General features: G+C 51.5%; 2 protein-coding genes across 2 annotated transcripts in view; both read left to right on the top strand.

Moving 5' to 3' along the window:
* The first annotated feature begins 974 nt into the window (after positions 1 to 974).
* SF3B4 (splicing factor 3b subunit 4) lies at positions 975 to 9,999 on the top strand. Its single transcript, XM_039513596.1, has 6 exons — positions 975 to 1,115; positions 1,743 to 1,871; positions 3,082 to 3,624; positions 4,870 to 5,064; positions 7,887 to 8,060; positions 9,507 to 9,999. The coding sequence occupies exons 1-6, from the start codon at positions 1,082 to 1,084 to the stop codon at positions 9,686 to 9,688; spliced, it is 1,257 nt and encodes a 418-aa protein (XP_039369530.1). The 5' UTR covers positions 975 to 1,081; the 3' UTR covers positions 9,689 to 9,999.
* Positions 10,000 to 15,314: 5,315 nt separating this feature from the next.
* The window catches only part of SV2A (synaptic vesicle glycoprotein 2A), an 80,109-nt gene continuing 68,310 nt past the window's right edge, over positions 15,315 to 27,113 (top strand). Inside the window, exons 1-2 of the mRNA XM_039513021.1 lie at positions 15,315 to 15,379; positions 26,673 to 26,873. The gene's annotated coding sequence lies outside the window, so the exon portion shown is untranslated. The remainder of the gene's footprint in view (positions 15,380 to 26,672; positions 26,874 to 27,113) is intronic.

The following is a 27,113-nucleotide window of genomic DNA, read 5'->3' as shown; positions in this document are numbered from 1 at the left end:
AAGGTCACACAACAAGCCAGTGGCAGGACCAGGACTAGAACCCAGATTTCTTGAGTCCTTGTTCAGGGCTCTCTCTCACCTGGCTTATGGGGAAGCAGCATGGTTCAGGTGCTAGGATGCTGACCTATGAGGCAGGAGAGCCGGGACCTATTTGTACCTCTGCCAATGACTGTGCACAAGATACTTCATTGCCATGTGCCTCAGTTCTCCCATATGTAGGATCAGAATACTGATAAGAAGGTCACTATGTAAAGCACTACTGGGAAACCGTTACCTCTCAAAGAGCAGTAAGATCCTTCCCCGAGCAGGCCTGACTCCTAGATGCAAAAGGACTCGCTCCCTAATGAAGGTGCAGACAGGGGCCTGGTAACGCTCAGCAGGCCCATAAAGCACCATGGAATAGCTGACTGCCTGCTGCAGGCATCGATCCTGGGGGGCCTGTGCCTCACGCTTCTTGACCCTGGTCAGAGTGGGACAAACCCCCTTGAACGGGGTTTTTAATTTTTCTCTCAGGGCCCCAGGTGCGAACAGGGGCATTCAGAGGCCTAAACCGGTGCCCTCCTACCACTGCCCATAGGCCCAGCTCCCCTGTGCTGTCAGTGGGGACAGGGACCCCTATCAAGCAGCAGCTAGTGCCCCCCACCATCACCGGGGGTGCTCTGCTGTGTGGGGGGGAGCATCCACTGCAGCAGGAATGGGGGGGAGGGGGAGCTGTGGATTTGCTAGTGGGAGTTTGTCATGACCTGTCACCCCACAAAGGTGTGAGCTTTACCACAGGGCTCAAAGGGGAGCAAGCGCTGAACCCCTGGGGGCCACGAGAGGGGACGAATTACACAGGGGGAGGGAAACAGGGCCCAACAGCCACTTCCGCCCCTAGCCAACATGGCCACGGGTGCATGCAAGTCGACTTCCGCCCTGAGCCGCCATGGCTCCCTGCGTGCACGGCCACTTCCGGCCTCACCCAAGATGGCCGCTGCCTTCACCGCCCGTTTTCAGCCGCGGGGGCCGGAAGTGGGGGGTGTGAAAGGGCGGAAGTCGGAGGTCGCCCGCCTGGCCGAGGGGAGGCGGGAGCGCGGTCGAGATGGCGGCGGGGCCCATCTCCGAGAGGAACCAGGGTAAATGGCGGCGGCTTCCAACCCCCCTTGTCCGCGCTCACGAGGGGCTGGGGCCCGATCCCGCTGTACCCGGGAGGGGGGCTGGGTCCCAGCTTGGGGGGTCCTGAGCCTCCCCCCAGAAGCGGGGGTGGGGCTGGGTCCCAGCTTGGGGGCCCTGAGCCTCCCCCAAAAGCAGGGGGGCGGGGGCTGGGTCCTGAGCCTCCCCCAAAAGCGGGGGGGGGCAGGGCTGGGTCCCAGCTTGGGGGTCCTGAGCCTCCCCCCAAAAGCAGGGGAGCGGGGGCTGGGTCCTAGCTTGTGAGAGCTGCTGAAGGAAAGGGCTAGATAAGAGTTAGGGATTATTACCTCTTTGGAGCATGTCTGCACTTTAAACAGTGTTCTTAATCATTTAACATTGGTTTATTAGATGTCAGTATACGCTTCTCTGGAGTAAGTATTTCATTAAGGGTCCAGTCTTGAGCTGTCTAAGTTGAGGCAAGTTTTGCTTTTGACTTCATGGACTCGAGCTCAAACCCTTAGGGGTCCAGAGCAGATCTCTCTGTGGGAGAGTTCTTAACTCATCTGAAATGTTCAAGAGATTGCTCTTCAGATCCAGGTAACCCATCACCATCTCCTCTCCTCCCTCTCAAGATGCTACGGTTTACGTCGGTGGCCTGGACGAGAAGGTCAGCGAGCCGCTGTTATGGGAGCTCTTTCTGCAGGCGGGACCGGTGGTCAATACCCACATGCCCAAAGATCGAGTCACGGGTCAACATCAAGGTAAGATATTGACTGGTCCCTTCAAAGACACGTCTCTGGCAAATTACATGTCCACAGGGCTCTCGTCCAGGCAGACACATGTACCCTCTGCCAGTATGGAAAGGGTTAAAAATCCCATTTCTAATCATTTTACATGTCACTTGTAACAATAGTCAGTGTAAAATGTTCAGACAGAACTGAGATAATTAGCCGTGTTGTGGTGGCGTGGAGGAGCCCCAGCTGTGGATCAGAACACCGTGGTGCCAGGTGCTGTACAAATGCTGACCAGATAATCTAAGTAATTCTCCTGGGTTTCAGTTTACATACCACATCTCATTCTGTACATTGTCTCACTCCACTTGTTACTTTAAAGAGTAAACGCTTGTCTTTTCATCAAGATGCACCGTTACTTTTAAAACCAATTTAATTGGAGACTTGGGCCTTGTCTACACTAGAAAGGGGCTGGGGATAGCTATACTGTCAAATGTTCCCAGTGGGGAGGCAGTGTACACCAGTAAAAGAGTTCTGTAGCTTATACTGGTTCACTGAATGGAATAAGCTGTAGCAGCAAAAGGACTGACTTGCTGGTATAACTGCGTTTACACTCGGGCCTTTGCTGACACAGCTATGCCATTTAGGGATGTGATTATTTCACACTCCTAACCAACATAGCAATGCTGGCAAAACTTCTGAAGTGTAGACCAGATCTTAGTGAAACTGGTACAGATCCCTCTTTGGATACTCTTTTGGATGTTTAAATCTAGGTTAGCTTGCAGCTGTGAATTACAGGTGCAAGCTAAATTGATAAGCCAGGTTTAACTTGCTGATTGTGTCCACACACACAGCTGCACTGGTTTAAATAAATCAGTTTTGAAATCACACCTGTAGACTGGTCCAACCTTGTGTCTAGACCAGGCTTTAGAAGCAGAGGGGGAGAGAAATCAATAGCTGCAGATGAGGGAGGAAGACGGTTTGAAATGAGATGAGGTGGTTCTGGATGCTAGGAGATGCAGTGCGAGTTCTCCTGTCTGTAGGGGGGCAGTTGGCCTCCTCAGTTGTTCCAGCCAGTTCTTGATAAGGAGAAGAGAGATTATTTCAGGGAGAGCTGCAGAGGAGAAGATTCTTGGATCAACAGTGGAGAAAATGATGGAGGCCTGAGATCGACCAGGGGGATGGTGTGGGCGGCATGGAGTGTATCCGGCTATAAAGGGCTCTGGGGTGCGTGTTGCAGGTTATGGGTTCGTGGAGTTCCTCAGCGAGGAAGATGCAGACTACGCCATTAAAATCATGAACATGATCAAGCTGTACGGGAAGCCGATCCGCGTGAACAAGGCCTCGGCCCACAACAAGAACCTGGACGTGGGCGCCAACATCTTCATCGGCAACCTGGACCCGGAGATCGACGAGAAGCTGCTGTACGACACCTTCAGCGCCTTTGGAGTCATCCTGCAGACCCCCAAGATCATGCGGGACCCCGACACGGGCAACTCCAAGGGCTACGCCTTCATCAACTTCGCCAGCTTCGATGCCTCCGACGCTGCCATTGAGGCCATGAATGGACAGTACCTGTGCAACCGGCCCATCACCGTCTCTTATGCTTTCAAGAAGGATTCCAAAGGCGAGCGGCACGGCTCTGCTGCAGAGCGGCTGCTGGCTGCCCAGAACCCCCTCTCTCAGGCAGACCGGCCCCATCAGCTGTTTGCAGACGCCCCTCCTCCTCCATCGGTGCCGACCCCTGTTGTTACGTCCTTGGGGCCAGGCGTGAACCCGCCAGGTGAGCACATGCCGTGAGGTGCTTTTTGTGCTTGTGGGGAACTCTGTCTGCAAGTTTCCATAGGCTAGAGCAGGGGTGGCCAACCTGGGCCTGAGAAGGAGCCAGAATTTACCAATGTATATTGCCAAAGAGCCACAGTAATACTTCAGCAGCTCCCCCCATCAGCTCCGCCCACCAGTCAGTGCCTCCCGCCTGCCGCAATCAGCTGTTTCGCATGTACAGAAGGCTGTGGGGGCGGGAGGGGGAAGAGCAGTGAGCGCATGGCAGGCTCAGGGGAAGGGGTGGAGTTGGGGGCAGGGTCTGGGGCATAGCAGGGGGTTGAGCAGTGAGCACCCCCTGGCCCATTGCAAAGTTAATGTCTGTAGCTCCAGCCCCGGAGTCAGCGCCTATGCAAGGAGCCGCATATTAACCTCCAAAGAGCCACATGCAGATCCTGACCACAGGTTGGCCACCCCTGGGCTAGAGGGACCCTACAGCCATGACGCGGCGGCGGAGCATTGCTAGGGGGCGCTGTGCTGCAGAGAGTGGTGTAGGTGGCTCACTAGAGGGTGCCCTGATCTGGATCATGGCTGAAGCCTGGATTCAGAACTGAACTGCATGGCTGCAAACTCTGCTGCTCTGTCATGAACCCTGGTTCCTTAGGGCGATTGCAGACTGGTTGCAGTTTTCCCCACCACGCTCAGGGGTAAAGTTGGCCATTAGTCCCCAGCGCAGTCGGCCACATGTTCTGCTGTCAGGCCTACCCAAGGGGTCTGCAGGTAGCTGGCGTGATCTCAGTAAACTAGAACCTGGGGAATGGAGTCAGGACTCCCTGGTCCTGTTCCTGTCTGCCACTGACTGGCTGCGTGAGCTCGGGCAAGCTGCTTAATCCCTGGGCCGCGCTTTCCTCTCTAAAGTGGGGGCACAACCCTCGACTCAGGGCACTGCGGGGTTATTTTGAGACCCTTGGTGAAAAGCTCTGTAGACGATTACTGGCTTCGTGTGCTGACTGAAATCACTGAGGCCCTTGGTCGGTGTGCGGCTCTCCTCATTTGGCAGGGATGAGATGGGCTCTAACGAAGCAGGTGAGACGCTACGGGAGATGCAGGCTCTCCTGCAGCAGGCAGAGCTCGCTGGCACTTGCTCGTGCTAGCAAGTGGACGTGTGGCTGCTGCCGAGGCCAGTTCGTTCTGAGTCCTCTCTGTGGTTTGTTGATGCTGACCCAGGTGATCAAGTTTTTTCTCACTGACTTGTTTGTCTTTTCAGGCATCCCACCCCCAGGATCGTTTCCCCCACCGGTGCCGCCACCTGGAGCAATGCCCCCAGGAATGCCTCCTGCCATGCCGCCTCCACCCATGCCACCAGGTGCAGGTGCCCCGGGTCCTCCTTCAGGGGGAACTCCCAGTGGAGGGCACCCTCCTCACCCACATCCTTTCCCACCTGGCGGGATGCATCATCCAGGTAGGTATCAGCGAGGTAGTGTGGCCTCATGAACAGAGAACTGGACTGGGACTTGGGAAACCTGGGGGTTCGGTTCCTGGCCTGCTGGGTGACGTCGGGCAAATCGCGTCCCCGCTCTGTGCCTCAGCTTCCCCTCCGTAAAATGGGCTGATCTCTGCAAAGGGCTTTGAGATTTACTGATTAAATACTAGGTAAGAGCTGGGGATTTTCAGGCTTTCTCTGCAATCTGCTCTTCTGAATGCCTTGTGCTAGTGAGGGGACCAAACGGACATCTAAACCAGGGTGAAGTGATTTAAACCAAGGTGACTTACCATGGATCATTGTTTTTAAATCACTAGAGAGAGAGAGATTTAAATTATTGACTTTAATCAAGTTGAGGCTTTGTAAATTTAATTTGAAAACATATGTGGTTGCAACTTTACATTAAAATCTGTGGCCTGAATTATAAGTGCTATTTTTCATGCTGTCCCTGGTAAGGGTGAATCTTACAAAACAATACCCCCACCCCCCAAAGTTAAAAAATTAAGGCTCCGGTCCTACAAGCGCTTAAGCAGGAGCGTAACTTTCCTCCCTGGAATAGTTTCATTGACTCCACCGGGACTGCTTTAAAGTTCCGCACGTGCTCAAGTGTTTGCCGGATTGGGGCTAAAATGGTATTTTTAGTTTTAAAAAAAACCTGGAGTGGCATAAAATCTTTGTCACGCCGGAACAAAACTGCGTCGGTGTTCAGACTGCAGAGTGAGCGTGGCTCTTTCTGCGCTGCAGAGTCTGTGCCGGCGTAGCCGCTAGCGTAGATGGCAGCGTACCCTGGCAGGAGTTTTTCTGGCGGGAGGCGGTGTTCCGACCCCTGCATGAGGTTAGCTGGGCCAACAGGAGCCCTCTTCTATGGACACGGCTGCATCTACACTAGGGCTGTGTCAGCATAGCTATGCCACTAGGGGGCGTGGCTGTTTCACACCGTGACCGACATAGCATGGCCGTGTGAGATTTTTAAGGGCTTGTCTGCACCAGAAAGGCTGCAGCGGCACAGCTGCTTACTACAGTGATGGACGGCGTTCTCCTGTCACTGTAGTAAATCCACCTCCCCGAGAGGCGGTAGCTTGGTGTCGGCGGAGGAATTCTTCTGTCCACACCAGCTTAGCTATGTCTCTCAGGGTGTGAACCCCTTCCATTGCTGTAGTGTCATCTAAAGTGACTGTGACTTTTCTTATATGCCCATTCCCAAATGTTCAGAAATACCCTGACGTTGGGCTCCGTAAGCCCATATTTAAGCATTCTAGGGGTGGGAGTTTTGTAAAGCACCTACAAGATTTAGGAGCATAAGCCCCAGTTGGGGGAGTGCAGCCTGGTTAAAACCTTTCAGCTTTTTTCGATTTGGGGAAGTTCAGTGTACGGGAAGGTGGCAAAAGTTGCAGACCCAGCATGGGCTATTTGTTTATCAATCTTGCGTGAGAGTTTGTGGCCTTCTTGCAATAAGGGCGTTAATGAGGCTCTGGACTTGTCTTTTGCAGCATAGATGGGGATTGAAGTGTGAAACTTCTTAGTAGGAAAACAAATTTCTATGTAAAATCTGAAATTCGGCTAAAGGAACAAATACGAACATTCCCTTTACCAATGTAAGACTATAAAACAGGAGGGAAGCAAAGAACTAGTAACATGGAAACTAAAAAATAAATCTGATTTTAAATTTTAAACAGAAATCTTTTTAAAATCATGATTTTTTTTTTTTTTAAATCCACCCTGCTGTAAACTGTGAACCCAGCTTTGTCTGTTAGGAAGTCACCTCTCCCCCCATGTCTGATTAGGAGGCTTTGTATAATTGCAGATTTGGCTGTGTTAGTGACAGATGGCTGCGGTCTCCTGTTACACACTGGCTTACAGTGCTTTAAAGTAGATGGTTACATATAGACATGAAAGGCCCATCACGTTCACAGTGCCTGGCCTGCGGAGGTGTGTTCGGGCACCCGGATTTCTGCTAAAGGGAAAAGAGAAGAATCTGTGTTTTTAAAAAAGATTGTCTCTCCCCTCTTCCTTTGTCGCTTTATCCCAGTGCCTGGGGTTTGTCCCCAAATTTCCCCCTTTTAATTGGTCATTGGCAAAACTGGTTCATGCCACTACCGCTTGCCAAGGGAAAATTTCAAATCCGCTGGCCATGTGCTGGCGCCTCTTAAAAAGGAGCCTGGGAAATGCAGCTGGTAGCCATTGCTCACTTGTCTGTCTGTCTGCCATGCTGGAGGCTGTGGATGGCACCTTAGATAATGTGCATTATTAATGATGCCAAGTTTCTTGGTTGGCACTGAAGGGCTCTTTAAATTAGTGGAGAAAGGCAGACCGAGAACCAATTGCTGGCAGCTAGAGCCCGACGCATTCAGATTGGAAATAAACTCCCTGGTAACATCTTAACTGCTGGAGCAAACTCCCAAGGGAAGTGGTGGATTCTCTGTCTGTTGAGGTCTCTAAATCCACAGTGGAGGCCTCTCTGGAGATGCATTTGCCAAACACAAGTCTCTGGCTTCACCACAGGGCTGCCTGTGAAATTCTCTGGCCTGGGCTATGCAGTAGGTCAGATTAGGTGATCTAATGGGCCTTTCTGGCCTTGTATTGTCTGGTACAATCCTCCCACCTGCTGGAATTCGGGTTGCTTTCGTGGCCAGTAAAAATGCTATTGGGACCAGCCCCGTCCTCCAAGCCCTGGTGGCCTTAAGGTCACTGGAGTCCTGTCCAGCAGCTCATGTGGTCAGTGAGCTCAGCAGAATTTGGTTTCTAATCAGCTGCTTTGAATGTCTGAGTAGGTCTTAAGAATGTCTTGTGCTTTTCCCCAGGGATGCCCCCCATGCAGGTGCATCACGGACCACCCGGGATGGGACAGCATCATCATCCAGGGCCCCCAGGGTCAGGAGGCCAGCCCCCGCCCCGCCCGCCCCACGGCATGCCCCACCCTGGACCACCCCCAATGGGCATGCCGCCCAGAGGGCCCCATTTCGGGTCACCCATGGGTAAGTGGGGAACCTGCGAGATGGGACGTTTACTGGAGTCAAGGGCCTAATACCAGCCCAGGCCTGTGGCATCCATTTGCTAATTCAGGTGGGAGGTGGGAAGAGGAGGACTGAGGTCTGAAATGGTGGCTGCTTATGTCACAGCCTCGGAGGCCAGCCGTACGCTCGGAGCGAGAGCTCTGTTGAGAAGGGGGAACCCCGAGCGGTTTCCTCTGCCTCGTGATGCTGCGTGGCTCTGCGGCTGGATCAGGGGCCTGGGAATGAGGACTCCTGAGTTCAATTCCTGGCTCTGCCACTGCCTCGCTGTGGGCCCTTGGCTGCATCTCCCAGCTGGGAGTGGGGATGTTTCCTTTGAGATCCTCGGCCGAAAGGCGCCTGAGGCAGGTGACTAAGGGCTTCCCCGCCTGCTTCCCAGCTAGGAAGGGATCGAGCGATAAAGTGCTTGTAAGCGGGCGCAGACTCACCTGGCGGCGCCTCCTCCTGGTCGTCCGTGGGAATTAGCTCACCAGCCCTCTGGAGCACCCTTCGCTATTGCTGGGTCCTGTGTCCCTCCTGGACCCCAGTGCCCCTTCTCTGGGTTGCTGCCCCCCTGGCAGTACCCCCACACTCTCAGGTTCTGGGTCTCCCCACCCACTAACCCCACCTCGCCTCAGTCTGGGTACTGCCAGTCACCATCTAGCCCCCATTCCCTGGGGCAGACTGCAGTGTCAACCACTCATCACTGGCAAGGGGGTTTGGACCTGCTGCCTTCCTCTACCAGCCAGTACCCTTTTCGGCCTTAAACCAGGCCCTGCAGCCTGGGGAGTTGCCAGCCAGGAGCTCCCCTGCTCCTCTGGCTTTCCCCAGCCCTGCTTCACCCCAGTACCCTTTCTGTTAGGCAGCCAGGCCCTGCTCCATCTCAGACCAGAGAGAGCCTCTGAACCTCTGGCTGCCCTGACCTTTCTAGGGCCAGCTGGGTCTGTTTGGAGCGCGTCCTCCAGCTGAGGCTGGCTCCCAGTCAGCCCAGCTTTTCTCCCGGGGGTGGCTTTAAGCCCCTCAGGGCAGGAGCGGGTGGGTGGGGGCTCACGTCCCTTCTGCCTCAAGCCCTGCTGCAGGGAATCGGGCAGGGCCTCAAATAACTGGCATCCTGGTACAGCACTTGCTTTGCCCAGAGCTGTATCATTTCAGTGACCAATTCGCTCCCCTGAGACCAGACTCCTGCCTGAGATGTGGGGAGGGCCCCATGCATGAGAGACACCTGTAGGGCCGTGCCCAGCTCGACGGCCCTCCAGAGCCCCGGGCCAAGTGTCCCGGCTCTGAACAGCCTCTTGGCTTGGAAATCGATTCGTGGCTTGTGGGGCCTGAAATCTCTTGTGCGAGAGGCTCGTGCAGCTGGGCCCTGAATCGGAGCTGCCGCTTTTGCTTCCTTCAGCTAGAGTCTAATATCATTACGCTCTGTCCCTGCAGGTCACCCAGGCCCCATGCCCCACCATGGCATGCGTGGGCCGCCTCCACTGATGCCTCCCCATGGTTACAGCGGCCCTCCCCGCCCGCCACCCTATGGCTACCAGCGGGTCCCTCTGCCACCTCGTCCTGCCCAGAGACCCCCCGTGCCACCTCGTGGGCCTTTGAGGGGACCCCTACCATAAACGCAGCCGCATCAGGACCCGGCCAGCGGAAGAACCTTGCTACTGCGAATTCCTCTCTCCCCTACCTTGGATTTTGGTTTCTTTTTGGACTAACGTTCCTGAGAACAGGAAGCGTGATCGGAGCCGTCAGCGTCTTGTTGCCCCTGTGAAAACCCTGCTGTTCCCTTTAGCAGTGTTACTTTTAGTTTTCCTGTCCCTGCTCCTGCCCCCGTCGTTTCGAGAAGATAACTTGATTTTAATGAAATTTTTTTCTATGTGAACTGACTGAGATTGGCCGTTTGCAAATAAACACCTTGGGAGTTGCCCTCTGAGGCTGGTATGATTTTTTTTATCTTTGCATTGCTCAGCCTGCCAGCCCCGAGGAGTCAATGGCCCTGGTGCTCTTTGGATCCCAGCAGCGTGTATCATTGAGCCCCACGCACGTTTATTTACATGCTAGAATCCTGTTTCTGCATCGTTCTTCCTTCGGGGGGCTGACGACAGTGAAGGAAGAGGGCTGGCAGCACTGGCATAGTGCAGCCATGCCTACAGGCATCCTCTGTGCTTCTTGGCCAAGGCATCTCAAAGTTATACCGGTATTAGGCTACCACGTATGGCTCTATGAACATACCTCCTGACCAGCCGGCCCACTGCCTCTTCCCATGTAATTCTTAAGAACGGCTGTACTAGCTGACAACAATGGTCTGTCTAGCCCAGTATCCTGTCTTTGGATGGTGGCTAGTGCCAGACGCTTCTGTTCTGTTCACTCCCTCTGGGCAATTTATCGACTAATCCATCCCCTGTCCTCCAGTCCCAGCTTCTGGCAGTCGGAAGTTTAGGGACACCCAGAGTGTGGGGTTGCATTTCTTTCTCACTTAAATGAGTCCAGCTTGGTTAAGCGAAGGCAAAGGAGGAGAGGAATTGTTTAGGGAGCTGGTTGGGAACTGGAATTTCCATACCACAGGGGATTCTGACATTTTGAAATGAAAAATCCTTCTAATAGGAACAAAACGCCAAAATTCCTCATGAAATGAAAATTCTAAGACATTTTGATTTGGGCCCAGCAAGTGTCTTGCTAGGGTGGAAGTGTGTTTTTTGCCTTTTATATTAAAATATTTCAGTATACTATTAAATGAGACAGATCTAGATAAAGTTAATATGGTGGAAAACACTAACCAAAATTAATCAAAACACTCCCCCCCCTCAAAAAACCCAAAACCCCAGTCAGTTTTTCCCATCAAAAAAATTTGTGGAAATCAGTATGTTCCCCTAAAACATTTAGAGAAAACTGGTGTTTTTCCAAAGGAAAGCTGCTGTTTCTACTTTTTTTGATCAACTCTCGTTCTAATCAGCCATGGAACCTCTTAGGCTGAGTGTTAAGATTCTGGCCTTGCTCAAATCTAGAGTGTACAGAGTACCTGAGTGTATATGCTTCAGGGAACGATTCTCCATCAGTTCACGGGGCAGACGCTTTGTGTCCAGTGTAAAGTACTCGGCTACCTGGACTGCGCTAGATGAATTTATGGCGTATGGGGATCTGAGAGGTCCGGTTAGCAGAGCACTTTGGCATTCTCAGCTAGTGAGACAGCTGCTCTACTGCTACTTCATTGGCCTCCAGTCTCTAATCTCATAGCCCAGCTAAGCGTGTGCTTCAATCCAGAACGTACCCAGGACAAGCTTCTCACTCCTCCCTGCACAGCACAGGTCTTGTGACCTAGCAGCCAGCATCTCGCTAAGATCAGAGCTCTTGTGTGATGATAATGGCCTGACTGGAATAAAAGCAAGTGGGTTTATTGATGTCTTCCAAATGATGGAGCTTTTCTTTGATTTGCCTCGCTCAGCTGGGTCTGTCACCTAGGACATTAGAAATCTAATTTGTGGTGGTGTCATTTTGCACTTCACTCAGCTTGCACGGTGGAAATAGACTAATCAGCTTCCCTCTTGTTTATGGTCTTGTCCGATCGATTTCACTTTCCGGATCCCCTGCCTGACGTCTGCTTTGCAAACGTGGCGGGTGCTGTTCCTGTCTTTTCTTTTTTAAGCCAGTTTCCGTTAGACTCTGTAAAATGGACCAGAGGGACATTTGTCTCTGTTTTATTATTGCTCGTATGATCGGGGAGGCCCCAAACCAAGATCAAGGCTGCACGTGCTGGGCCCTGCACCGACACACAGTGAGAGACAGGCCCTGCTTCAAAGCACTTACAATGTAAATGGACAAGCTAGAGGCTGAGAAGGATCGAGAGGTCCTAGTGGAGAAGCATCTTGCCAGGAGCTCTCCGGGCCAGGCGGTGACGAAATGGGCTAATGCAATCCTTGGGTGTATACACAGAGTTGGGGTAGGGAGGTGATTTCACCCCTGTAGCTGGCAGTGGTGAGATGGATACTGGAATACTGCCTCCCGTTCTGGTGGCCATATTTTAAAAAAAGATGTTGGAGAAGGGAGGCAGAAAGCCCCCCCCCCTCACAAAAATAATTCCAGGGCTGCAGAAAACGCCTTACACTGAGAAACCTAAAGAGCTGATGTGGTTTAGCTGATCTAAAAGAAGACTGAACGGTGCCTTGATTCCAGTGTATCAGTATCTGCAGGAGACTAAAAGACTCCCCCCAGCTACTGGGAACAGTCAGAATGAGAACCAAGGGCTGAAACCAGACAAAGTCCAAGTAGGAACAAGGCCCCAAGGAGGGCAATTTACCACTAGAACAATCTGCCAGGGGAACAGGTGGCTCCTCTGTCGCTTGACATCTTCAGCTCCAGCCTGGAGGCTTTTCTGGAAGTGACGCCTGGGCTCGATAAAGGGGAAATTTAACAGCCTTAGGGAGGAGGTCAGACGAAGTGATCTAATGGTCCATTCAGGCCTTAAACTCTACGAAACGATGAAGTGACTTGCCCACGGTCACAATCAGTCAGGCAGAGCCAGGAATAGAATCTGGTTCTCACAATCCCAGAGCCATGCTGCCATCTGACCCTAAACCTCATCTCCTTTGAGAGAGCTTTTTGGCAACGAGGTCATGCTAATCCCTAGCTGGAGACTGGGGAGAGGGAAGGCCTGGCTTGAAGATGCCGGTAGAGTCTGTGCACTGTCTGGATGACTGCGTGGTTAGGCCAAGCCTGGCATAGCTGTATCTTTAGAATCTGCCCAGCTCCTCTAACAAATTCAATGCGATCGCGCGCGCGAAGCTGTTAATTGGGAAGGTATAAAAGCGGAGGTGCTGTGTGGAAAGTTTCACACCTCCCTTGACAGCTAGAAAGGGATGAGGGTGGAGACTGACTGAAGAACGGCTTAAAAGTCTCCATTTGAAGACGGGGAAGAGCCGTGGCCGTTGATTCACCGGATGCTTTGAAGGGCCGCTGTCATCTTGAAACCCCAGCCTTGGAGAAGGGCTCTGTGGGAGCTTGAAAGCGGCTCTTTCACCCACAGAAATTGATCCAATAAAAGATAGCGCCTCTCTTAGCTTGAAATCTAGTTAGTTCCAAAAAAAGAAGTCTCCAAGTGCTTCCAGGTTCTCCTGCTGCCAGTTTTTGTGGGTTTATAATCGTTTCCCTGTAGATAAAAATAATTCTCTCCTGCCCGTTCTGGAGGAGACCTGCACGAAGTACAGATGCCGGTTGTAGCGTTGACAGTGCAAGATAAAAGTACTCTGATTTCCTGATTGTTTATAGGGCTCTTAGGAGTTAATTAGTACACAGATAATGCTGTAAAAAAATCCAGATGGAAGTTTGACTTTTATTCAAAAGTTGATCTCCCCTTTAGGATCCAATTAGAACCAAAAAAGCTGAGCTGGAGTCTACCGCAGGGTGGAGTCTCGCCGAATCCCCATTGCTCCCTTTCAGACATGAAAGACTTTCCTAATTGCTAACACGGCAGCCTGCTCCTTTGGAAAGCCACCCGCTGGTTCTGCACCTCACCCTTCCCCAGGTGTGAAGATGCTGCAGTTGGAAGCTGATGGCTTTGCTGATGCGCGAAGCAGAAGACAGTCCAGCTGGCTTCCCCATAACAGGCTCTGCCCTTGAAAGGGGTTATTTATCTGTGCTGTGATGACTCAGGCCCCCTGCTGCTAGGCGCTGCATAAATGCATTCAGGATGGTCCCTGCCCCAGAGAGCTTACAAGGTAGAAGAGACAACAGCTGATTACAGACAGTTGGGGAAGTACGAGGAAAGGAGGAGATTATATTGACCAGCATGCCAGGAACGTGGGGTCAGCACACCAGCTGCCTGCTCGCTGTTCAGTTTTTGTAGGCACAGGGGAAGTTGTAAGGTGGGATTTGAAGGAGGCTAAAGAGGTAGCTTTGTGGGTGTTTAAAGGCAGCGCCTCCCCCGGGCGGCAGAAAGCCTGGAGGTGCTCGTTTGGGAGTGTAACAGGTAGGCGGTGGAGGCTGCCTTGAGGTCTGCTCACAGGCAGGACTTGACCTTTCCACAGTGAATGAGAGATGAGTGGGGGGGAGGACGGTGGTTGTGAAGGGCCTTGCAAATGAGACCAGAAGTTTGTGTCTGATGCAGTGCAGCAGGGGTAGCCAGGGGAGGGATGCAGACGGACTCGGATACAGCCAAAGGGACAAGCTGGGAGATTCTCATAGATGTTGTGGGGCTGACAGACTCCACGCTAGCCGGAGCAAGGCCTAGGGAGGCCTCACCCCTCGGCAGCTGCAGGGCCTACTCCAGGTGGAGGGACCTTTTAAAAGGCCACTAGTAGCTGTGGGAAGAGTGGCTCAAAAGGGTGCTGCAGCAGCACTGATAAGGCCACTCTGGAAGTGGAAATCCATATCCTCCCCCGCCACCTTTGTGAGCTGGAAACCCCCGGGAGGCCTTGATCCCTAGGCTCCATTGAAAAGCCCAGCCTTGGATACTTCTTATAACATATCCCCAGCTCTTATCTAGCACTGCACATCCGTGGATCTCAAACCACTTTACAAAGGAGGTCAGTATCATTATCTCCAGTTTGCAGATGGGGAAACTGAGGCACCAAGCAATGAAGTGACTTGCCCAAGGTCAGCCAGCAGGCCCGTGGCACAACCAGGAATAGAACCCAACTCTCCCGAGTCCCCCCCTCCTGTGCACTACCCTTTCACCCACACTGAGTGGCTGGATCAATGTGATGCCATGAAGTTCTTGACCGCAAGATTGCGCTGTTTGTGTTGCTGTGGGTTGTGATGCCATCGCGGGCTGTTCCACAAACCCAGCGCAGTCAGCCTTTTGGCTATACCGCCATGTCATATCACCTTAATATCTGGTCTGTCCTCTCTCTGGGGACCACGTTTTGCAATTGCTGCTGACCAGACTACAGCCTAGTTATTTTTCATCCCTCACTGGTTGGATCTTAAGATGCCCTTTGCAGCTACCTAGCTAGACCTAGGAAAACAGTTGCTTAAAAGGTTTAGAGGAGAGGACTGGGAGCCAGGACTCTTGAGTGCCTCTATTTCTGGCTTTGCCACTGACTCACTGTGTGACGGGGCTAAACCTCCACCCCTCTCTGCCTCATTTCCCCCACCTGCAATACAGGGACGACAACAGGAAGCAACTCACACTCATACCCCCTTTAAGGAACAGAGCAGAGCTGTGAGGGGGAAGTAATTATACACCTGCATCCAGCACCAGATGTGTCCACATAAGAGCTAGCTATCAAGTTACACCTGAGCTAGCTTACGGCCTCATGGCCCAGCCTCCAGAGCCACGGGCTTATAGGCACTGAGCTGAGACGGAGCAGAAGTGCTTGGTGAGTGTGATTCTATCTACGCGTGGGTTTTGAAAGGGCGTATCTGCCACTGGTTGTTGGGACTGGGATTATACGGTTTGCGGTTTCTCCTCTGTGCTTTGGTTGTGTCATTAAGGGCTGTGCGTTGTATTATTTTAACTGGACTGGTATAGTTAAAGCAGTACAATTCCCTACCCGGTCTGGGGATGCAGCGATAGTGGTATGTGCTTATGCTTGTATAGCTCATTGCTGTACGGGAAGGGGAATACGCTATAGGGTAGCATCGATTATAATGAACTATCCTCCGGGGAGAATATGCCAGGGCCTAACGGGCTCCCTAATCTAATCTAGCAGGAAAAGGCAGAACCACCACCAATGGCTGAAAGTTAAAGCCAGATAAATTCAAATGAGGAATAAGGCACAAATTGTTAACCACTGGCTCAAACTTGCCAAGGGACGCGGTAGATTCTCCATCTCTCGAGAGCTTCAGATCCAGGCCAGCTGCCTTCTGGAAGTGACGCTTGAGTCAAAAAACAAGTGAGTGGGTTCCATGCAGGGGTAGCTGGGTGAAATTCTCTGGCCTGCGGAGGTCAGACTAGATGATCCCGTCTGGCTTTAGCATCCATGACTGGATGGTACATTTCCCTGCCCTTTAATTCAATCTGCAGCACCTCTCTGCCTGCGTGACAGGCTGTTCTTCCGAAGGCAGCACTCTCTGACCACGCAACTTCCCTGATTTCTATCCGCCCCGGAGCCCGGAAGAGAGGGATCTCATCATACACTAGCTTGATCCCAGCAACCCACTGCCTGCCAGCCAGGAACCAGAGAGAAACTTCAGTCACAATAAACATGGGCTAGATTTGCAGCCTAGAAAGTCTCCATGTCCAATTAATAAGCTCCCTGCCCATCTTTGATAATTCACTGCATCAGATCTGTGCTACCTCAGTCTTTAATCTCGCTTGTATCTAATGTCGCTTTGCAATGCAGATGCTTTACCAGTCCTGCATCCCCCCATAACAGCCCTGGTCCTCACAGCCATGGCTGCTGTTCGGAGGCTCATCAACACGTCTGCTTCCTCTGGTTGAATTCTTCAGTTCTGAGAAGCCGAAATGCCGTACAATGAAAGCTCTGAAAGGGCCCCGGCAGTAGGACAATTACAGCCTGTAATTTGGTGCCATTTACTGTACAGTTGGATTTAATTTCACAGCCTGCCACTCAGGGAGGTGGTTGTTAAGGCTACAAACAGACTTGGCGAAATGGGTGGAAAATGATTCTTTTCAAATGGCTCCTGGCTGAAAGTGTTTTTTCCCTCCAGCCCCCACGCTTCTCTGCAATGGAAATAAATTCCAGTGTGAGATGAGTTTGTGCATGTGTGTCTGTCTCAGCTGGGTCCCTGGTGGCCACTGGACAATTGGTAGCTAATGGAGATGCTCTCTGCTGAGGTTTTGCACGAAGGTGTTAGTCGAGGATTGAAATCCCCTCCCGTCCCCGCAAGGGCAGGGTTGAGGCAGGCTGACCGAGTGAGCACATGTAGGGAGCCAGCCCCCTTCCTGCTCTGCCTGGCCCTGATCTAAGAATCCCCAGAGACCTTCAGGGTTGTCTGTCTCTCTCTCCCCCTTAATCCCACTTTCTGTATTATGTATATTATGGTAGCCCCAAGAGAGATCAAGGCCTCATTGGTCTGCCTAGAGACAGTCCCTGCCCCAGAGCTTAGGGCCAAATTTTTAACAGTATTTAGACTCCTCCTAACGCCCATTGATTTCCACTGGCACCTTTGGAAAAAGCTGCCCCTCGAAATCTAAGTAGCAGGGTTATTAGCCCTGTTTTACAGACGGAGAGCCCAGGAGCGGCCAAGATGTTCCAAAGTGATCTCCTGGGTACCCCGCATGAGGTGCCTTCAAAGGGGCTGATGCTCGGGAAGTGGTGAGGACCCAGCATCTGGAACTCAGGGCTCCTTTAAAGCATCTGGTGTTAGACTCTCCCAAATTGCCAGTCACTTATTGAAACCTTGGGCTAAGTGACTTTCCCCAGGCCACGCAGCAGGTCTGTGGCAGAAACAGGAATTGAACACAGATCTCCTTAGAGCGCCTGCTCATCGGGGCAGGGACCATCTCTTTGTACAGCGCCTAACACTATGGGATCTTGAGCCAAGACGAACTCGTAGGTACTACTGTAATGCTCCTAATGGCCATAAAAATGTACAGTGCCTGGCGCAACTGGGACCTGATCCACAAATAGGGCTTCTAGGTGCTACTGTAATACACCTAATAGCAATAAAAATGTACAGCGGCCAGCATAATTGACACCTGATCCTTGACTGAGGCTCCTAGGTGACACAACCTTTTACAAACCTCCTGAGTCCCATTCCAACATCTCCACGTCCTTAAATGGCAACAGACCTATACAGATGGCCTGAGGTCCTTGTTTAACCTCCAACAAGACCGCTGAATGCGGCGGCTTGGTATTTACACGGCCATAAATAATAATGGATAGAAGAGCAATAAAATGCTGCTTCAGTTTCTGATGATAAAAGCTTCTTAGGGGAATACCGAGATGGGTAATAAACAGCATATGGTACGAGCTGGGACAATGATTCCGTATTTAATAGCCTTCACTGCTGCTTAACTGCATCTTTAGAATGGGCTGCGGGAGCGCGGACTTGCTGTGTCTTCACTTGATTTGTTGAAGTGGAGCTCAGCAGCGGGGAAGCTGTAGGCGTGACTAGCAGGCTCTGGCTAGAGTGTTCCCCGGTTAGAGCCTGTTTCTCCTCTGTAACTGGTGGCAAAATGGATTGTTTTGTTGTCTGGCACCACTGGGAGGGGTGCGTATGGGCTCAGAGGAGCAGGGAGCGGGTCTGGCAGAGAAGGAGGTGGCCGCGTGGGAAGGAGGGTTTCTGACAGTGCTAGCAGGCGTCCTGACTTCCCCATTGCAGGATCAACCCGCACGCCCTTTCATTTGGGAACAGAGCCCAGCAGTCCTGGCTCCCCATCCGTGGATCGGACCACTCGACTGCACGCCCGCCCTCCCGGGAATAGAGACGTGAAGGGAGAGCATCTCTTTATACCCAAATCAATTTCCCGGGCCTGTCCCTTTCCGCACGGCCTCTTCTCCTCTGCTGCTATTTCAGATACCGATGGCAGGACAAGCACTAGCAGCACTCACTGTGTTGGGAAGCCACCAGAAACCACTCCGGGCTGCAGTATATGGGTGGATATCAGCCTATTCCTACCCACCGCAGGCTGGCTCTCCTCTCACTTAAATCAGCTTCCCCCGGGTTCAGTGGGCAGTAGTGGGGATGTTCCTTTATCCCGCCCTGCGTAAGTGAGGTCAGATTGGGAGCCCTGTGAACCCACCGGGCTTGTCACCTTTTGGCTGTGTTTGACCTGGGCAGAGACTCTGTCTGTTAATCGCTGTGATATATGCTGAGTCTGTGAGGCGGAAAAGGCGCCCGCTCTGAGGTGCGGGCAGGACAGATGTACGGACAAAGGCAGGGGGTGTAACAGAAAAGGGCAGTGGAGCCTAGTGTGAACGTTCAGCGGGTGGCTTGGCCGATCGATGTAATACAGGGAGAGATTTTTAAGCCCAGCTACTCTGACCTCCTGCAGGGCCGGCGTCGAGGTGGGCAACCGCCCAGGGCGCTGTGGTCAAGCAGCAAGAAGGGGGGTGCACGGCTGTGGAAGGGAGCTTGGGGCAATGCCGGGGAGGCAGTGGGGTCTGGGGAGCCCAGGGCGGCAGCAGGGGGATGGGTGGGGAGCCCAGGGCGGCAGCAGGGGGATGGGTGGGGAGCCCAGGGAGGCAGCAGGGGTGAAGGGGGCTGGGTGGGGAACTTGAGGAGGCAGCAGGGTTGAGTGGGGACAGGGATGCCAAAATACAAGTTGACCCAGGGCGCTGTTTTCCCTAAGGTCGGCCCTCACACGGGTCAGAGAATTTCCCCTGGTTACCCCCCTATTCAGCCTAATAACCTGTGTCTGGCTACAGCATCGTCCAGAGCGGCGTGCAGTCTGGAGCTGAGACTCAAGAGATGGAAAATCCACCACTTCCCTTGGTGCTCTGTTCCAGGGATTAGTCACCTTCCCTGTTAAAAACTGACACTTTATTCCTAACTTCCATTGGTCTGGCTTCAGCTGCCAGCCATTGCTGCTTGTTCTGCCTTTCCCCACTAGATTAAGGGGCCCTATAATACCTGGTACATTCTCCCCATGAAGCCATTTGCTCAAGGTACCAGAGAGCTCCACAGGTTTTCTTGGGGTATTTTCCTTTGGCCCGGTAGCTAGGGCACAGGACTGGGGTGCAGGAGAGCTGGGTTCTATCCTTGGCTATGTCACTGGCTTGCTGGGTGACAGTGGGCAAGTCACGTTCCCCTCTCTGTGCCTCAGTTTCCCCATCCATAAAACAGGGCTAATGAAGCCAACTTCTTTTGTAAAAGTGCTTTGATATCTACTGCTGAAAAGAGCTACGGAGTCATGCCTCAGCACAGGGGGGATAAACTAGGTGAGGGCCCTTTCAACCTTCCCTTTTTAGGAGTCCGTTATTGATTAATCCCGAAGGTGGGATTTTCAGCATCGCTCGCTCAGCGCTGGGCAAACTCTGCCCAGTGAGTCTGACGGGAGTTTTACTGTTCACATTAACGGGAGCAGTTAGACCAGTGCGGAGTGATTTCTTTTTATTTCTCCCATGCATTCCATCCTTGTGCCTAATCCTGCTTTAAGGAGCGGGCTAGGCCTTGCCAGGTTCGCTTTCCGCTTCGCCAGTGCTAGCACAGTCGAGTGTTTCTGGCACCCAGGAGGAAAAGTTAATTAAAAAGAAATCAGCTCCCCTGTTTTTCATTCCGGGAGTTTTAAATGGAATGGAAATGTTTCTGCGCCCATTAGGCATTGAGAACTTTGGTTTTATGTAACAGTTCCTACACTTCAGGGCTAAATGGCTTGACGGTTCTAACCTTTCCCCAGACTGATTCTGTAGCTCCATGATAGACACCCCCCTACGCTATCCCTGGGTCCCTACACAGCTCTGCCATTGCACCCTAATCCTGACTCAGTCCCCTCTCCCGGTCCTAGTGCCCTGCGCAGCTCTGCTGATGCCTCAGTCCCGACCCACAGCTCCCCTGTTATTCAAGTCCTGGGGTTCTTCCCCCCACCCCACACCTTCAAATCCAACCTACAGTACCCCCAGCTAGTCTAGTCCTGGGCCATGAGGCAGCTGTGATGATTCACCGCAATTGTGACTCCCTTGCCTCTATTTCCCCATCTGTAAAATGGCGATAATGCTCCTCTACTGGCTGGCAAGCTTTATGAATGTTTACACAGTGTTTGGAAACCGTTGGGTGAAAGTGAAGTTCTTACCGTGGTTTCCTGCAGTCTGAGAATTTGGCCTTTTCCTCACGTTGCTGTGACAATGCTCAGAACACCTCCCTGGTGGAAGAGGAGGGGAAAAGTGTATTTCCTGATACCGGTCCCTCTGCCTTACCCCTTCAGGTTAAGGTCTTGTCTGCACAGGAAGGCTTTTTCGCTATCCCCAAAGCTGTGAATTTGTGGATGCTGTGTGTGTTAGTCCCTGCCCGCTCCATGGTTTGGGAGCGGCTGGTCTTACGGAGCTGGAAGAAAGAACGATAGTAAGAATGGCAGGCAAGCAGAAGGTAGACAGACCGCAAAGCAGAAATTCAGGGGAAGATGAACTTGGGGCTGGAGAGCACAGGTTTGAGATAGACTAGAGGTGTGATGAGAACAGCCAGCAAAGAAAACACGGGAGGAAGAGGACAGCGAGAAAGGACATGGAAGACCGAGGATACGCTGGAAAGAATTGGTCAGTAGACATGTGAAAAGGACTCGAACTCCAAGACCTATGAACCTGTGTCATGGACTGGAAGGAGCGACAAAGAATTATGGGCACCTTTGACCCTATATAACCAGGAAAAGGAGTCAAGAAATGAAATGATTGTGACACCAGTATAATCCCCGTGTGGACACTCTTATTCTGGTATAAAGCTTTGTCCATGCATGGACTTTGTAACGCTTAGCTACACCAGGATAGTCGAAGCAGAAAAATCCCCTACTGTGGAATTCGGTTATATTGGTGTAAAGGGAGTTCTGTTGGTATAGGTCACCCCCATATGGGAAGGGGACTGGTATAAGGCACCTTTGTATCAGTGTAACTGCATCCACCACACCAGGGGCTGTAGCGATATAACTATATTGCTAAAAATTATACCCCAACATTTACATTGGTGCAAAATCTGTGTGTGGACCGGGCCAGTAAGTGGCTTTTTTTGGTTTAGTTTATGTTATTTGGGGAGGGGTTTAAGCTAAACTGAAAAGCGTGTTTCCATCAGGGTTACACCAGAATAACTATCCTGTATAACTAGATTGGTGTAATTTGGAAAAGTTTAGAATGTAAATCTCATCATCATCATCACTGAGACAAATTAAAAAAGGGACGTGGCCTCCTTGCAGATCAAATGCCGTCCAGATTGCTCTCCAGTTAGGTCCTTTGGGTGGTCTGATAGGATGTTCGATTTATGTCCATCATTGGCGAGCTTATCATGCCTCCAAAGCTTTTAGTGTCCACGTGAGCTCCTGGGCACACGTGCTTTGTAATGTGTTTAGTCTTCCAGCCTCCTAGTATCAAGAAAGCTGCCGAAACTGAACTAATGCTGGTGGCGGCTGCTGGGTTTGGCTGTGAATGGTCTTGTTGCTGGTCTTGTCCTGCCACTTAATCTGGAGCAGCTGACGAAGACGGCAAGAATCGAAAACGGCCACTTGGGGGTTCTTCGGCCTTGCTCAACACCGGCGTTTTGCTGCCGTGCAGTCGAGTGGATATAACCGTGGTTCTGTAGATCCACAACTTCCTGGAAACCTGAGGTCATGATGTCCCCACAAAGGCTGATGAACGGCCCAGAACTGGCAGCAACTGGTGCTATATGAACATCTGCATCTTCTGGGCATCCTCTCCTGCTCTGTGATGTTGCCCAGGTATTTGACTGTTGTCACCTGCTCCATGTCCCCTCCAGACAGATTACAAACAGTTCAGCATTAATCTAGAGCCGGAGGTTGTCCGATGGTAAAGGCCAAGGACTTAGTTTTACTTGGATTAATAACCAGACTGATGCACGCTGTTTCTCGCCTGACCAGATCAGCCATTGGCTGCAGCGACCCACCAATGTGAATCAACAAGACAATGTCATCAGCGTGTTCGAGATCTTGCTGCAAAACGGCGTCCAGATCAGCGCCAGCTTTAGCTGCTTCCTCAGCCTTGCCTGTCAAACAGTCAATGCTGATGCTGACCGAAGATGGTGACAGGACCCAGAGAACCACGCCACGTATCTGCCTCTGGCTCGAACGCAGCTTTCCATTCTGTTCTCGAGCTCTTCTATCAATGAAGCTATCTGCCAAGTCGCCGCCTCAGATCCTGCATGCTTGCTTGATGCCCTGAATCAATGGTCTGACAGAAGCCTATAAAAAGTGCTCATTAACATCAACCATCTTCTGCAAAAATAAGCCCCGAGGTGTATAGCACGAATGGTGTCTAGGTACTGAGCCATGGTGCTAAGTCATATGGACATTTTTGTGTTGTGGGTGAATCTCTCCTAAGTACAAGGCCTGATCGATGTTACCTGCTTATACCGATGGACCGGTTATACAACCCTTCCCCGGTGACATCCACTGAACCAAAGCAAGGCCCTCTGGTACTGGATCAAGTGTGCCCACATGGGTGAGTGGGTTAATGTCCGTTTACATTCAAACCATAGGTTATACTGGAGAAAAGATTCCCATCTAGATGTGGTCTTAAGCTGAGACTCCTCAAACCCATTTCACTTGTGGTCGAATTCGGGATTTGAACCCAGGGCTGAGGAAGCCATTGCACCAGCCAGCTACCCCGTCACTTCCCACCTGCTTGCCCAATTATGCTTCATTGGAGGCCATGTCACCTGTGCAGCTGTCACGCTGACGGGCAGCAGTGTCTCTGCAAAGGCAGTTGCAGAACTGTCAATCATTCGCCAGGCACTGCAGAGCTGAACTGCTGAGACGGCAGCTGTGTGTTATGGAGTCCCCCAAACAGGCCTTGATGCTGCAGTCTGAGCAGGGTGGATGTGAACAGCTGGGCAGAGGCACGGGGATATTTACCTGCGGCTGTGAACTGACCTTGCTGGTCAGTTTCACCTGCCCCATTTTCCTGGGTTCCCAAGATCATTCAGTTCAACAGGAAGTCAGTCTCTGGCTTCAGCCCTGCATGAGAACCAAGGCTTTTTTTCCAGGGGTGGATTTTGCAGCCTGCATAGATCCTGGATGATTTCACACTCCTCCTCTGTGGGGGCTGATTTCACACTCCTTCTCTGCATATCATGGTTAGCTTCACTGCAAGCTTCCTCTTGTGCTGCCCCATGTGTGCCCCCCCCCCCCCCCGAATTGCAGGCACCAGAGGGGAGTTTGGTCTCTGTGTGGCTGATTCTCCAGCCCTTGGCCTCTCTGCGGAGGGCACTAGCTGAGCTGGCATTTGCTGCGGGAACAGACACAATGTCTCTCCTGGCTTTGTATCCTGGGGCGGGGCCCTGACTCAGGAAAGCACTTAAGTGTGTGCTGAACTTTAAGCATATGCTTAAGTCCCCTTGGCTTCAACGGGACTCGCACGTGCTTTAGTGCTGTCCAGAATAGAGATGGTTTTTGTGAGTCGGGTCCCCACTGGCCAAAGCACACAAGCCAGCAGCCCTGGCATGGTAGTAGCAAGGTGTCCACCGCTCTGGAATGGCCCAAGTCACAGGGTCAGATTCCTCATTGCCCTGTGTAGTTGTTTTTGAGAGGTAGGAGGGCATAGTGGTTAGGGTGCTAGCCTGGACTCGGGAGATATAGGTTTAGTTCTCTGCTCTGCCACAGACTCCCTGTATGACCTTGGGCAAGTCACTTAGTTGCTCCATGCCTCAGTTTCCCCCATCTTTACAATGGGGCTCATAGCACAGCTGTAACTCACAGGGGGGTAGCGAGGATAAATTCATCAAAGATTGTGAGGTGCTCAGATACCACGGTAATGGGGGCCAGATAAGGACTTTAAATAAATAAACACCTCTTGAAAAGTCTATATGAAACATCCCCGTTCTGATGCAGTTGCACTTTGCACAGAGGTGAATAACTGTGTTGGGCCAGGGCAATGGAAAATCGGACCCGATGGGTGTGGCTATTCAAAGGCCCCACTCCGTGCGCAGCTCTTTGGGTGAGGTTGGTCAGAGTTTGGTTGGTGGAGGTTTGTACTGAGGCTGGCAGAAGCGTCCTTCGTCTGCCATTGGCTCGGGGCGTTTGTTGTTAACTGTTGCTTGTTGTTCGATAATCTTGGTGGGAGAGGCGTGTGACCCACTGGGTAGGACACCGCCCAGTGGCTCAGCAAACCTGGGTGCTAGTCCCAGCTCTGGCACTGTTCAGCTGGGTAATCTTGGGCAAGTCCCCTTCCCCTCTTGTCTATGTGCAGCATCCGGCACAATGAGACCCTGATCTTGGGGAGGGAGTGGAGTGGGTGGATGGGAGGGGCATGCTTTGAGTGCTACCATAATACAAGCAATATTTGTATTTGAAGGACACTTGATGACTGTTTATTAAATCTACCTAAACTAGGTGTGACTGCTTAGAAAGATCCTCCGAGTACATGGCTCTTAAAAGGATTTTGAGTAAAGAGTGTTTCTTTTAAGCCTGTACAAAGGAGGCAGCCTGGACAGAGCGCAGGGGAAGGTTCTAGGCAGGAGCGGAGTAAGAGATACGTGGGAGCTATAGGGATGATACAGTTTTACTTATTAAAGTTCCTTGTTCAGTGTTGGAAGAAAGCGTATCTCCCTCTGATGCTTTGTCACCTGAGGCTCGGGATCCAAATAAGATAATTTAAAGAGCTGGCTACTGCCTGCACCACTGCCCTCCCCTGAACATAATTGGAACTGCTTAGCTGTGTGTCATAGGCCCTATATGGCATACAACTTACGGTGATTCTCCTTTAGCTCAAGTGGCAAGGTCCTACACATTTGGCACAGGAGGATCTGAGTTCTATCCTTGCTGTTTCTGTGTAGTCCTGAACAGTATCATGGCAGTAACAGTGAAGTCCTGTGTAACTATGGGTTTGTTACAGTATTATTTCACTTCTTTGTTGTAAACTTTCCCCCACTTAAAAAACCAACCAGCCAAAAAAAACCCCAAACCCAACCCACTTCCTCCTCTCCAAGGGAAATGAAACACCATAATGAAGAAACTTTGGTGGCTGATTGAAAGGTAAGCCCCACTAAAGCACTGGAAGTTGGAAGGTTGCCTCATTGTTGCAAACAGCAGTTGATCTTCCAAGCCCACTGTGCAGTCTGCATCACTCAGGGTTTGTCTACGCGGTGGGACCTCCAGTGGCAGAGATGCGGTGCCGTAATCCCCATAGTGTCGACTATCCTGCAGCAGCTGAAGGGTTTTTTTCCATCTCTGTAGGAACAACTACCCCTCCCCCAGCAGTGGTACTGAGGTCAACTACGCCAGTGGTTAGTTTGATGTAGCTACAGCGCTCAGGTGCGCATTTTTTAGCACCATGGAGTGATGTAGCTATGTCAGTCTAAATGTTTAGTGTGGGCCTGGCATTAGGCTGTAGCTGTGTGCAGCTCATGCACAGAGGAAGGATAATCCTGTGGTTAGGATGCTAACCTAGGATCTGCAAGACTTGGCTTCAATTCCCTGCTCTTTTACAGACTCTCTGAGTGACCTTGGGCAAGTCCATTAGTCTTCTCATGCCTTAGTTCCCCATCCCACCTCACTGGAGCGTGGTGAGGATAAATAACTCCAAGACCGAGCCATCTGAATACCCCAGTAATGGGGACCAGATCATCTAGATAGTTTAACTCTGCTGTATTGAGATGTGAAATTCAAATGGCGAAGATCAAGGATTTGGGTTTGTTTTGTTTTCTCCCAAAAAAGCCTTTGATTCCATTTAAATGCAGTGTGCTGTGTCTCTGCGGTTGTGGTGGGGGGGCGAAAAATTGCAATAGACGACTGCAAGCATCTCGGAGCAAAATAAGAAAAAAAAAAAGTATCTTTCTGCTGCTGCCAAGCCTCCCAGCAAAGCTGTGCAGTAGCAGCTATCAGCTGAAACTGACTAATAATACACCATTAGTCAGTCTCACCTCCTTCAGTGCATTTCAGTGAAGCAGGTTAAACTGAAATCGCGTCCCTGACGCAGGCAATCTGATCTTGCAGAAAGTTCCCACATGGCTGGGTAACCGGCTGGGGGAGGCATTCTCATTTTTTTTTCTGGTTCATTAAAAAAAAATAAAAAAATCCCTCCTCCTTCTCTGTTTTGTTTTCTATTGCAGCCAGTCCTGCCACCACCCTTCCCTGGGCTGTTACAATGGACTCTCCCAATGTTCAGTGTGTGTGTAGAAGGCTGCGATGCTAATGCTCATTCTGGTACCCAGGAGCTATTTTCTTCCTGTATCCCTGCTGGAGCATCCTTCATAATATCACGCGAGTCAGATACTTAGAGGAGGGCTGTGGCAGATCCGAGTATAGACCAGGTAAGGAGGAAAACAAATGTCTTTGTAAGAACAAGATGCTTTAATTAGTATAATTGGATACATAGTTGTTGATGTAGAAAGGTTTTTAGGGGGGTATTTTCCCCCTCCCCCTTTGGTGTGGCCATTTTGTCCTGAAAAACCTTGCCTCTAGGTTTTGTCTGTCTTTTTATTTGTGTATGAGTGTTAATAGTGTCCGGTCATCTCACTTGCCCTGCTTATTCCAGATATCCTGCAGCTTGG

This window comes from Mauremys reevesii, linkage group 24 (assembly GCF_016161935.1).
Source record: "Mauremys reevesii isolate NIE-2019 linkage group 24, ASM1616193v1, whole genome shotgun sequence".
NCBI classification, from domain to species: Eukaryota; Metazoa; Chordata; order Testudines; family Geoemydidae; genus Mauremys; species Mauremys reevesii.
The sequence above is the reverse complement of the archived record's forward strand: the minus strand, read 5'-3'. Positions and strand labels throughout refer to the sequence as shown.